At 33.0% G+C, this 12045-nt stretch overlaps 1 protein-coding gene across 4 annotated transcripts in view; it reads left to right on the top strand.

Moving 5' to 3' along the window:
* Positions 1-12045, top strand: part of LOC111419885 (photoreceptor-specific nuclear receptor-like) — a 28658-nt gene that overhangs the window by 16049 nt on the left and 564 nt on the right. Inside the window, exons 4-7 of one of the 4 annotated variants that reach the window (XM_071198101.1) lie at positions 6571-6706; positions 7112-7245; positions 7562-7791; positions 11810-12041. In XM_071198101.1, the coding sequence (XP_071054202.1) occupies positions 6571-6706; positions 7112-7245; positions 7562-7791; positions 11810-12041 (732 nt within the window). Of the gene's footprint in view, positions 1-6570; positions 6707-7096; positions 7246-7561; positions 7792-11809; positions 12042-12045 lie in introns of all 4 variants that reach the window. The other 3 variants (XM_071198099.1, XM_071198100.1, XM_023052774.2) reach the window with 3 other exon arrangements.

Here is a 12045-nt window from a genome sequence, read left to right as displayed (position 1 = left end):
CTCCCAGGACCTTTTCAACCCCAACTTTGTCCCCTTCACACCCTCCCTTCTACCCTAAAAGACGACACGCCACGCCCACCAACCCCTCATCTCTTCCTTTCTAGACTTTTCTCAATTCCTCCTGGGACCTAAATAAAACCAAAAAAATACTCCTAAAAATTTTTTTTGTTAAAAATTCAATATCAAGACTTATACATCAATTTAACTTGTATTTTAAAGTTTGATTATTAAAAGTAAATTGAAGAAATGATAAAAGGAGTTAAATTTTAGGGGAAGGTTGGTTTATGGGCGTAGTCCTTTATCCTGAGGCTCTACTTTGCATCTCCCGTTGTGTTTAAATTGGCTTCGTTTGGCGAACCGCGGCGGCGTTTTGTGGAACGAAGCGGACACCGAGCGTTGCGGATGAGGATTATAAACGCTTTGTCATACCCTTTACCGTTTTAGTAATAGTCAAGTTTTCCTGAAAGAAGGGATTAACCCTATACACTTGAAACGATCACATTTACTTTTGTTATGGTGGGCAATTTTGTTGTTCAATCGGGCTTACGGCAAGAAACTTGAAATTTATCTCACACTAAATTAGTTTTAATAATATAAATTGAGAAACTACATTTCAGATCTCAGTTTATCTTAATTATGAGGTATCTTTAATTTTTCTCTCTCTTGTTTTCGCGTTGCGGAAGGTATGGAAAATGGTTTTATATTTTGCAATCCCGTCTGAATTACAAATTTTTCTAACATTCTGCCAAAACTCTGACATCTAAATTTTAAGCAGTTTGCAAAACGTTATCATTTCTGCAAAGTCTCCATTCAAAATCCAACAAATTTATATCATTTAGAGCTTTAGAAAACCTGACTGTGTGGATTTCTATATTGAACTATTGCAATATCTGTATTCTGTATCCGGCTTGGTACAGGATAGTTAGGCTTTGGCCGGATATTAAAAACTTATTACTTAGTACTCCACCATTCATAGGAATTAGTATCTCTTTTAGGTGTTGAACGCTGCAGATAATAATCAAGTTCAACCCCAATAGGACTTTTCTCATTGAATACAACTTTATTTATATCAGGTTTGTCTTTAGCAACCTCATTGTAACAATCCCAATACGATATATAAAATATGTTGCAATTTTTATTGATAATTTTCAAAATTCGCTATAAAATTAATTTCTTGAAGGATCCTTGTGGAAATATCACCGATTATTAATTAAAGTATTCTCTTTTTAATGCAAAAAGCCGTTTTGAAAAATCACTTTCAGTTCTTGAGAAATAAATTTTTGAAATGATCGACAATTTTTTCGAATTTTGCAATTTTCGCTGATTAAGTTTTAAAAATTCGTATAAAATCCACTTCTTGGAATATGAGTACGAAAATTTTCCAAAGTGTTAATAAAAGTATCCTCTTTCCAATGAACCAACCCGTTTTGAAAAATATCTTTTAGTTTTTGAGAAAACAATATTTGAAGTTTTAATAAAATTTTCTATGTTGCAATTTTCATCGATAATTTGCAAATTTTGCTGTAAAATTAATTTCTTGAAGGATCCTTGTGGAAATATCACCGATTATTAATTAAAGTATTCTCTTTTTAATGCAAAAAGCCGTTTTGAAAAATCACTTTCAGTTCTTGAGAAATAAATTTTTGAAATGATCGACAATTTTTTCGAATTTTGCAATTTTCGCCGATTAAGTTTTAAAAATTCGTATAAAATCCATTTCTTGGAATATGAGTACGAACATTTTCCAAAGTGTTAATAAAAGTGTCCTCTTTCCAATGAACCAACCCGTTATGAAAAATAACTTTTAGTTTTTGAGAAAACAATATTAGAAGTTTTGATAAAATTTTCGATGTTGCAATTTTCATCGATAATTTTCAAATTTCGCTATAATTTTAATTTCTTGAAGGATCCTTGTGGAAATATCACCGATTATTAATTAAAGTATCCTCTTTTTAATGCAACAAGTCGTTTTGAAAAATGACTCTTAGTTCTTGAGAAATAAATTTTTGAAATGATCCACAATTTTTTCGAATTTTGCAATTTTCGCCGATTAAGTTTTAAAAATTCGTATAAAATCCATTTCTTGGAATATGAGTATGAAAATTGCCCAAACTGTTAATAAAAGTGTCCTCTTTCCAATGAACCAACCCGTTTTGAAAAATAACTTTTAGTTTTTGAGAAAACAATATTTGAAGTTTTGATAAAATTTTCGATGTTGGAATTTTCATCGATAATTTTTAAAATTCGCTAAAAAAACAATTTCTTGAAGGATCCTTGTGGAAATATCAACAATTATTAATTAAAATATCCTCTTTTTAATGCAACAAGGCGATATCCCGGATAACCGGATATCCGGCCGAAGGGGATGCCGGTTTTTCGCAAAATCACTATCCGTTCCATCACTAGTTACGACACTCACGTTTACAAGTCCTCGAATTTGTAGTACTCAATTTTCTCACGTCTCTTTGTATTTGGTTCAACAACCTCAGTTTAAATCTTACTCTCTTTGTTTATCAACACGGAATTCTCAGTATTTAGTTTTCTGTTATGACTTCTCTACGTTTCCAGCTCGTTACATTGTTATTAATTGATGATCTGAAATAATATTCAAGGCAATAAGGCCTAAGTCTATGACAAGTTGTATATATCTTTGGCAAACCTTTTCTCTTTTTATTTTTGCATAGAAGAGGGCCTCTTCTATATAACATGAGCAAACGTCAACATATATGTATTAGTAAAAACAAGAAATGTATATAAAACAGAATTTATAAAGGATCGCTACAGAAATTGAATAATTTTATAAGTATAGAAATGAAGCAATAACAGGTATGAGAAAAACATGCTCAAGGAAAGATTTGGTTTGAAAATGCATACAAGTCAAAATGAAATAGATGTCAAAAGATGATTAAAACCAGGACGTGGGAATTCGAATGGCAGTAACACAGTCAAAAAGTTCCACTCAAGCGAACTTTACGAAAGGAAATAAAAAAAGTTTTGCCAAAGAAGTAGTGGAGACGCTGAGAATACCAGATATTATGGGAACTAAGAATTATGAAATTTTTCATACATTTTCCAATAAGTCGCACAGTAATAATAACTGCACTCTCACCAAAAAGGCTTAGAGATGCCTGTTGGTAATATTTTTCGCTCACTTTTGGGTTGTAAAGTGGGTTTTCAACAATTTTATCGCAACCACATCAACTATCAGCGAGAGGCAGTGTTGCCATAGTGACTAGTCCAGCAACAATATTAGAAAATATCAGAAACGATTAACCGTTGAAGCTATTAAGGACAGCAAAGGCCAATGTTGAGAGATGTTAGAGGCGATTATGACACTAGATATTGACATAGACTAGGGACGATATTTGAAATTGAGAGAGTTATGGTATGAATTAAGAATGTTGATAAAATGTATTATGTGAAAAGTACCACAGGATATGGGAGTATATCGAGGATAATGTTGACAGACATCAGGAATAATGTTGAATGATGAAACAGTGTTTAGCGATACTAATAGTGGATGAGGAATATATTGAGGGAGGTCAGGCCAGTCTTGAGAGATTATGTTGAAATATATTAGAAACAAAGTAAAACAAACTTGTCTATGCCATTGATGTCGATACAGGCAATAGTTGTTATAGAATACAGGAAAAGATCAGCTAAAGATACGACTTCACAAAAGATTATTGTACATTATCTCCTAGATGTATAAAAAGTACTCGAAAACATTTCATTAAAGATATGCTTCATCCTGCCACCCAACCCAGAGAGTACAAGCATTTCCAGAAAATCATCCTTAACTTCCACCTAAAAACATCCTTCATGTAAATATACCATTACCTTAACACTCCTAAATTGGTTTGTTAATTGTATCAAAAAACAGCGTGCTATTCTAATTACCTTCTAGCTAAGCATAATATAGATATAGTTTGTATAAAAAAGACACTATGAAGCACAACCATACAATTATAACAAACATCAAAGGAAATACTGAGTTTATCGAGTACTCATAATTTTTAAATTGCAGCTCCATAGTCGGTTGGAGCTTACTACTTCTTATCCATTAAGAACTGATTATCAACCAGATATTTTACACATCCAACTAAGCATGCACTTCAATAAACAGATGCAGCAAAGAGTTTTTGCTGAACTTGGCTCAGATCATATTTCGGTGGTAATTAAATGTAACACAATATCCCTGTTAATACCAAGAAAAATTATCTTAAATATTTCCAAATACACTGGAAACAATTTAAAAAAAAATTTGCATCAATAAGCTCTAAAGCATAAATTGATGCAAAAGAAATCACTAATGCAATTGCTAAAAGCGCAAAAGAAACAAAGACTAAAGTGAAAATCATACACTACTCGTAATATGTTTGATATATCAAAGCAGGTGAAGATGCAATGATGGATGATCACCAAAGGATTATTACAAAAGTGACATGAAGGTGCATCTATTATGGAAAACGGAAAAGAATGTTACACTGATGAGCAAATTTCGTGGAACATGTATCTCAAGCATTCTCTCCTTTTAACAAATACCCACTAAATCATTCCGAACATGTAAAATCAAAGTTCCATATTAACCTGAAACTAAATAAAGGCTGTGGAAGACTGGCAGGCAGAACTATATAGTCCAATTAAATAGGAAATCCGCTACTTCTACCATCCGTGCCAAAAGTCAAGGTTCCTCACTTTGGAGATCAATATCTATGCAACCGCTCGATGAAACAATTTGCGGTATAGTTTGTTATAATCACTAAATATTTCTACGTAACATTTATACGTAATTTGAAAATTTTCGGCTCAGCAGTTTTCTTAAAACTCTTTGCGATTTTTTTTCTCAAAAACTATCTGACAAAAAAATTTCAGCTTTGAACAGATGGTAGCTTGATGTGTTCTTAATGAGGAGCATATTTTATTTTTTCGATATTCCATATAGTTTCGTGGAAAATCGCATGCGGAGAAAATGAGGTTCTGTCCAATCCGGCTGATTTGTGTACCAGACAGAACGTAGCGCCTTTATTTTACCTATATAAAGAAATAAAGACGCGACGTACAGTCTGGAACACACAGCAGCACTATCTTTGCGGAGTGGACGGCTTATTTCAGTTTCTTTTGATATATTAAAAAATATCTGGGATGACGTTAAGAATAACAAATTCTGTAATTTCAATTTGGGCAGATTTTTGTTCCAATTTAAGGATTCTCGACAAGTATGATGACAATCTTTTGTTAATTATTAATATACACTGTAACTCCTATAACAATCAAGCTTAAAAGAATTATAGTAATACTGATAAATGTCGTGTAATTAACAAAGTCAAATTTTTCTATAAAGAAAGTTCTTTTACAGTAATACAGGATTAACTCCAGAATGAAATTATTGCTCCGATATCGTGTCCACATATTCTTTGTACGTATTTCTTTAAAAACAATAAAACGTTCCCCCCATTACAAAGAGTATTGAAATTAAAGCCATAAAATTCTGTGTCTCAAACCATCTTCTACACACCCCTTTTTCGAAATAAAACCGAATGGCGGCGTCGAACGCTGCAGGGGGGAAAAAGTAAAGCAATTTTAATCCCAACCCCGTAATCCCGCCCCCGCCATTCCCACCCCTTACGGCATTTCAAGTTCCTTGTAGCACTCCCCCGGGGGAGAGAGCATCAAAAACAATTTTGCCAAAGTGGAATCCCACCACTCACTCTCCTCTCTCTCTTCACTTTGCCGTCGTCGTCGGCCATCTATTCAAGATTGTAAATTACACTCTCTGCCGGTAATACGCATGCGATTTTAGCCTTTGCCCCCGTTTGGGAACCGTTAGAATGCTCCCGAAACGGATTTTGGACGTTAAGTTTGTTCACAGTCTAAACGAAAGAGAGGGTGTTTTGGTAGAGCGTTTGGTGGGAATTAACCGGCTTTGGAACGCATTAATCAGCGTCCCGGGGAAAATCCCGTACTATGACTGTTTGTTATTATATAAGTACCAAAGACGAAAAGGGATTTTCAGTGTTGCAGAAGCTAAATCCATCTTTGAAGTTGATTTCGAATATAGGAAATTGTTGAATGATTGATGGGGGTTGTTAATGTAATAATTCCAGAAAAAAAACAAAACTTTTAAAAATCTTATAATTATAAAAAAGGGTTGAAATGTTTAAAAGGGTATAAAAAAACGTAACTTCCAACTGAGATGACTTCATTTAAATATTACGCTTAATTATTTTTTGCATACGTTACTCTTCAAATAAAATCCCACACCAAACGATAAAGACACGTGTCGTTGAAAAAGGGCCTCGTGTCGTGGTACATACGCGTGTTTGCCACAAATTGAGGAGGTCCCCAACCTTGTAACAAACACGAACCGACGTTGAACGTCGAATTTAAAAGTAAAAGGGGTAATTTAGGGTTCACATAATTGGTACCCCACAGAGATCTTTTTTGTTTGAATTTCAGTTAACTCTTTGGCACATTTTAATCGGATACAGATAGAAATTCCTTTTTGTTTTACATAAATGTTGTGAATTTATAAATTTGTGTGTTAACATTTTCAATGCAAAAGCGAAGTTTTTTATGTTTCAGCCGTTCAAAATGAACGTCAACCGAGAAACACGGCGACGATTCGACCGGAAGCTCTTCGAGATATGAGCGCAGAACAAGAAAGAGCTTTACGCGAAGCTGCTGTTGCTGTTGGAGTTTTTGGGTGCGTTTTACTAAATTAAAAATAAAAAAAATTTTATTTAAAAAATTTAGCTTCGCTTTAGCTTGTTTTATTTCCTTTTTTGTTTAAAAGTGATGGTGAGCTTTTAATGTGTATCCAATAAAGCTCAATGAGCTCGATGAAGTTCAAAGCTCTCTTGGATTCTGCTGCTTGCCTCTGATGGCGAACCAACCAGATCATACGTTAAAATTTCAAAAGCTATCCCATCTTTTGATCGTTTTACCGTAAATAACGTATTATAACACCAGCTTTGACGATTTACGTGTTTAATTTTTTAAATCAATAACGAACCAGATTTAGATAATTTTTTAAAATTTTATTTTTTAATATTAATTCAAAAAATATTCTGATTATTATTATTATCTTTAATAGGCCCTTTAATTCCAGTCCACCAGTTTCGTTGACGATGGCGTTATCACCCGCTCGTTACGGCCCTGGACTTCTACACACCGTAGCACCGCCACCTATGATTAATCGAGAACCAACACCAAAACAGGACTCTACAAACAGCGATAACGACGGTGAGTTTCAAAAATTACTTCAGCGCCATCTCGTTTAAGTTGGATTAACTTTGTAATATTGATTAAATACGATTTAATTCTCAAGGGTCTCGTTAGATGGGTCTACCTAAACAGAGTTTAAAAGCTTATAAATTTTTTTAAATATTAAATACCATTCAATGCGCATGGTTCAAATTAAAATTAATACTTTAAAAATTTCGATATCTAAATATCGAGCTCATTTCGTAATTTTTAATTTGTTACAATAAATCTTTTATATATTTATGATTAAGCTTATTTGTGTTATTAAATAGAATTGATTTTGTCGTTTTTACAGAAGAAAGTATTGATGTGACAAATGAAGAGGAGGACACCCCCACATCCGGTTGTGGAGTGTCTTCGAGCAGTGGCCCAGTCCGACCAGAACCTCACCCAGCTGGCATTACCGCGAGTTTATATCCAACAACCCACGAAACTGTTTATGAAACATCTGCCAGGCTCCTCTTTATGGCCGTTAAATGGGCCAAGAATTTACCAAGCTTTGCTAGTTTACCATTTCGAGATCAGGTACAAAAGAACATGACAAAATAATTTTTCAATTTATATTAAAATGTTACATTTATATTTTAAATTATATTTAAAACCCAAGAAGATTATTAATTATGCAGTTATTAAAAATGTTTTCGTTTTCTCGGTCTGCACACTACTTTATCTTTCCTAAACTCCTTCTGGTTCTATTAATTTCTTAAATTTCTTTGCACTCCATAATACTCTGATACTCTTCATCAATTTTCTGTATCATCTCCAATATTGTGTTCTCTATATTTTTGTTATTGTAACTCACACAGTATTGTATCGACCTCAATCTGCACTTTCTTGTTGATCTTCAAACTTGCCACAGTATTACCATTTATAAATAACGATGTAAGAAGTTTCCTTACTTTATCATCGTGCAGAAGAATTGAAAATATCAACAATCCTACTTCCACAAAAGATTTGCATCTCCAGGCTTATAAAGTCCAATTGACCCAAAAATTTTTGACACAAACCATGCATAACTAAGAGACTTGACTAAATCGATTTCTGAAAAAGAAGAAGTGAATGTCGTTTTTTAATAATCTCAGTTTTTTGCATCTCAATTCTAACGCATTGCTCTTGAAGGCAGATAGTTTCAGTAGTTATGATACCTTTCATTGTAGAGTTTTTTGAAAACTCTCTTTAACCTCGACATTAACAAGGAAGCTTACACGCCTCTCATAGGGTTACAATAAGAAACCGGACAACTCATTAGTTGTAAGGTAGTGATAAAATAAGCAAGATTTTCAGAACTGCGAACGTACAAATTTGATACAAAATTTCGTGAAGAGTACAACCCCAAAAGTGGCGTTCAATGGTGTAACAAATTTCTTATTTATCTATGTGCATTCTCACGGCGTTTTTCTTCTATAGGTATGTTTCAACATCAATCATCCAGCATCTCTGTGGTTTTAGCCATTACATTACCTCCTAAGGTCTTAGACATTACTCTTACAGTTTGGTGTCGCTAACTTCTCTGTATCATCAATAACTCTTTTTAGATACTTCATTGAATAAAAGTACATTGTACTTATCATAATCCCATTAGAAGTGAGTAGAGAACGCCACTCTATAGAAATGTATTAGTCTATAGTTATATATTAGGATTTTTATAGGGCTCAAGTTACGAGTTAGATGTGGTACGTATCACCACGAGAAACGTGAGGAATTCTAGAATTAGTCTTCGGCTGCGTTGCCACAACAAAATTCGACTTTGTGTGGAATGTGTTAAATGACATGGAAAATGTATGAAGATGTAGATAGTCTCACTGTAATTGGTTAAGGGCTACGCTCAGTTACTCGAATGAGGTTGTAATAGAAAACTTGGTTTGTAATCAGGTGTGTTCGGTTCTGCAAAGCTGGCGATTTCCTTTCTAATCTAAATAGGTTCAACACTTGTGTTAAGTCGGTGTAAAGATGTCTATTGTGCTTTGATGGGTTTAAATCTTGCTGCCAATAGTATCTTCATAATTTACTCAAAAGTATCTATTCCCAATTTCTATGGAGTCGACCATCACAGTGCTTTCTAAACAGCAAAAAAGTTTTTAACGACTGTAGAAGAATTTAATTATGTTAAGAAACATTTATTTATTTTAGCTTAATTTGTTAAAATATTAGTAATCTTACACAAGATTCAGAACCTCTTTTCTCTGCGGTAAATGTAAGAAATAATAACATAAAAACATAATAATATTCATAGCGAAATAATTTTCCCTGACTGAAAGGAGAAAAATAAATTATATTCTAATAGAAGACTTACTACTAGAACTTGAAAAGTTCTTATTTGCTTATGGGGATATAAGTCAAGTTAATGTATACAGCTGATGAAAGTCGTACTTGTTTTGCTTGTTATAAGACAAATAGCAATTGTAGCCCCAGATTTCCGTTAAACCAACTTGTTCAAATTAGCAACTTTTTTTGATGCTGATTTAATTAACGAAGCAACTCTAAAAAGAGGATAGTTTAATTAATAATTGGTGATATTTCCAAAAGGATCCTTCAAGAAATTAATTTTATAGCGAATTTTGAAAATTATCGATGAAAATTGCAACATTTTATCAAAATTTCAAATATTGTTTTCTCAAAAATTAAAAGTTATTTTTCAAAACGGGTTGATTCATTGGAAAGAAGACACTTTTATTAACATTTTGAGAAATTTTCATACTCATATTCCAAGAAGTGGATTTTGTACGAATTTTTAAAACTTAATCGGCGAAAATTGCAAATTTCAGAAAATTGTCGATTATTTCAAAAATTTATTTCTCAAGAACTAAGAGTCATTTTTCAAAACGGCTTATTGCATTAAAAAGAGGATACTTTAATTAATAATTGGTGATATTTCCAGAAGGATTTTTAAAGAAATTAACTTTACAGCGAATTTTGAAAGTTATCGATGAAAATTGTAACATCGACAATTTTATCAAAACTTCAAATATTGTTTTCTCAAAAACTAAATGTTATTTTTCAAAACGGGTTGGTTCATTGGAAAGAGGACACTTTTATTAACACTTTGGAAAATTTTCATACACATATTCCAAGAACTGAATTTTATACGAATTTTTAAAACTTAATCTACGAAAATTGCAAAATTTGAAAAAATTGTCGATCATTTCAAAAATTTATATCTCAAGAACTGAAAGTAATTTTTCAAAACAGCTTGTTGCATTAAAAAGAGGATTCTTTAATTAATAATTGGTGATATTTCCACAAGGATCCTGCAAGAACTTAAATTTATAGCGAATTTTGAAAATTATCGATGAAAATTACAACATCGAAAATTTGATCAAAACTTCAAATATTGTTTTCTCAAAAACTAAAAGTTATTTTTCAAAACGGGTTGGTTCATTGGAAAGAGGACACTTTTGTTAACACTTTGGAAAATTTTCATACTCATATTTCAAGAGCTGGATTTTATACGAATTTTTAAAACTTAATCGGCGAAAATTGAAAAATTCGAAAAATTGTCGATCTTTCAAAAATTTATTTCTCATTTACTTTTATTAATAATCGAAAATGATAACAGCGACAGTTCTGTTAGTAATGAATGTGATGATTAATTACAGGCGAAGAGAAGGAAACTAGACGAAACTGCAATAAGGTTGCTAAAGACAAACTTGATATAAATAAAGTTGTATTCAAAGAAAAAGTCCTATTGGGGTTGAACTGGATTATTATCTGCACTGTCCAACACCTAAAAGAGATACTAATTCCTGTGAATAGTGGAGTACTAAGTAATAGGTTTTTAATATCCGGAGAATTTCTGTTTTCTAAAAATATTACTGCAGATGTGAAAACTCAAGACTTCAACTTCAAGATTTAAATGCATTGGTGTCCATATTAATAGAGCTAGGTCCAAGTCTGCTTTGGAGGATTAATTCCGATAAATTTTTGTACCCAATCAGATGAGAACGATTCTCAACGTAATTTGATGCGCTGTATTTGCGAATTTCAATCCGTTTGTCAGGGTTGGTTCTGGATTATGAATTTTTTAAATTCCGATACTCTGCTAAAAAGTAAATATGAATTTGGAAAAAACAGCGATAACTTTATGGAATGTGCAATAAAAAAAATCAGCTCAAAATGTTTTTTGAGTTTAAGTTGGCAATATCACAGAATAACCACGATCTGGCAACGTCTCACTTCTGTTCTTTCCACGGGAGCGACGTTACCAGGTCGTTGGGTTCCCTTCTTACAGATGGGTCAAGGTTGAATCAAAGTCAAAAAATGTGCTTTCTCCAACATCAAAGGAACCGAAATCAGTATCCTTTCTGGTTATTCTGTGGTAATATTGACATTTGACAGCCAAAACTTAAAAATTTGCAAAATGAATTCAAAATGTGTTACGTTTGCGGAAGGATTCGTATTTGCATTACGCGCATTATTATTTGCCATTTTAGTATAATTGCGAGTTTCAGAGTATGAAACAACAAATTTATTCATTTATTTCATCCAGTATTTGTTTTATAATCTACTTTTAACATAAATAAATGTATGATTTTTTTAATTTAAGGTAATACTTTTGGAGGAAGCGTGGAGTGAATTATTCTTATTAAACGCCATCCAATGGTGCATGCCTTTGGATGTCCAAGCAAGTCCGCTCTTCAATGCCAACGAGCACGCCAAAAATGGACATTCGGCCACCGACGTCCGAACACTCGCCGATACTTTGATGCGTTTCAAAGCGGTCCACGTGGATCCTGCAGAGTTTGCCTGTCTCAAGGCCATCGTACTCTTCAGAGCCGGTAA

This window comes from Onthophagus taurus, chromosome 7 (assembly GCF_036711975.1).
Source record: "Onthophagus taurus isolate NC chromosome 7, IU_Otau_3.0, whole genome shotgun sequence".
NCBI lineage: Eukaryota > Metazoa > Arthropoda > Insecta > Coleoptera > Scarabaeidae > Onthophagus > Onthophagus taurus.
This window is presented reverse-complemented; position numbering and strand designations above follow the sequence as displayed.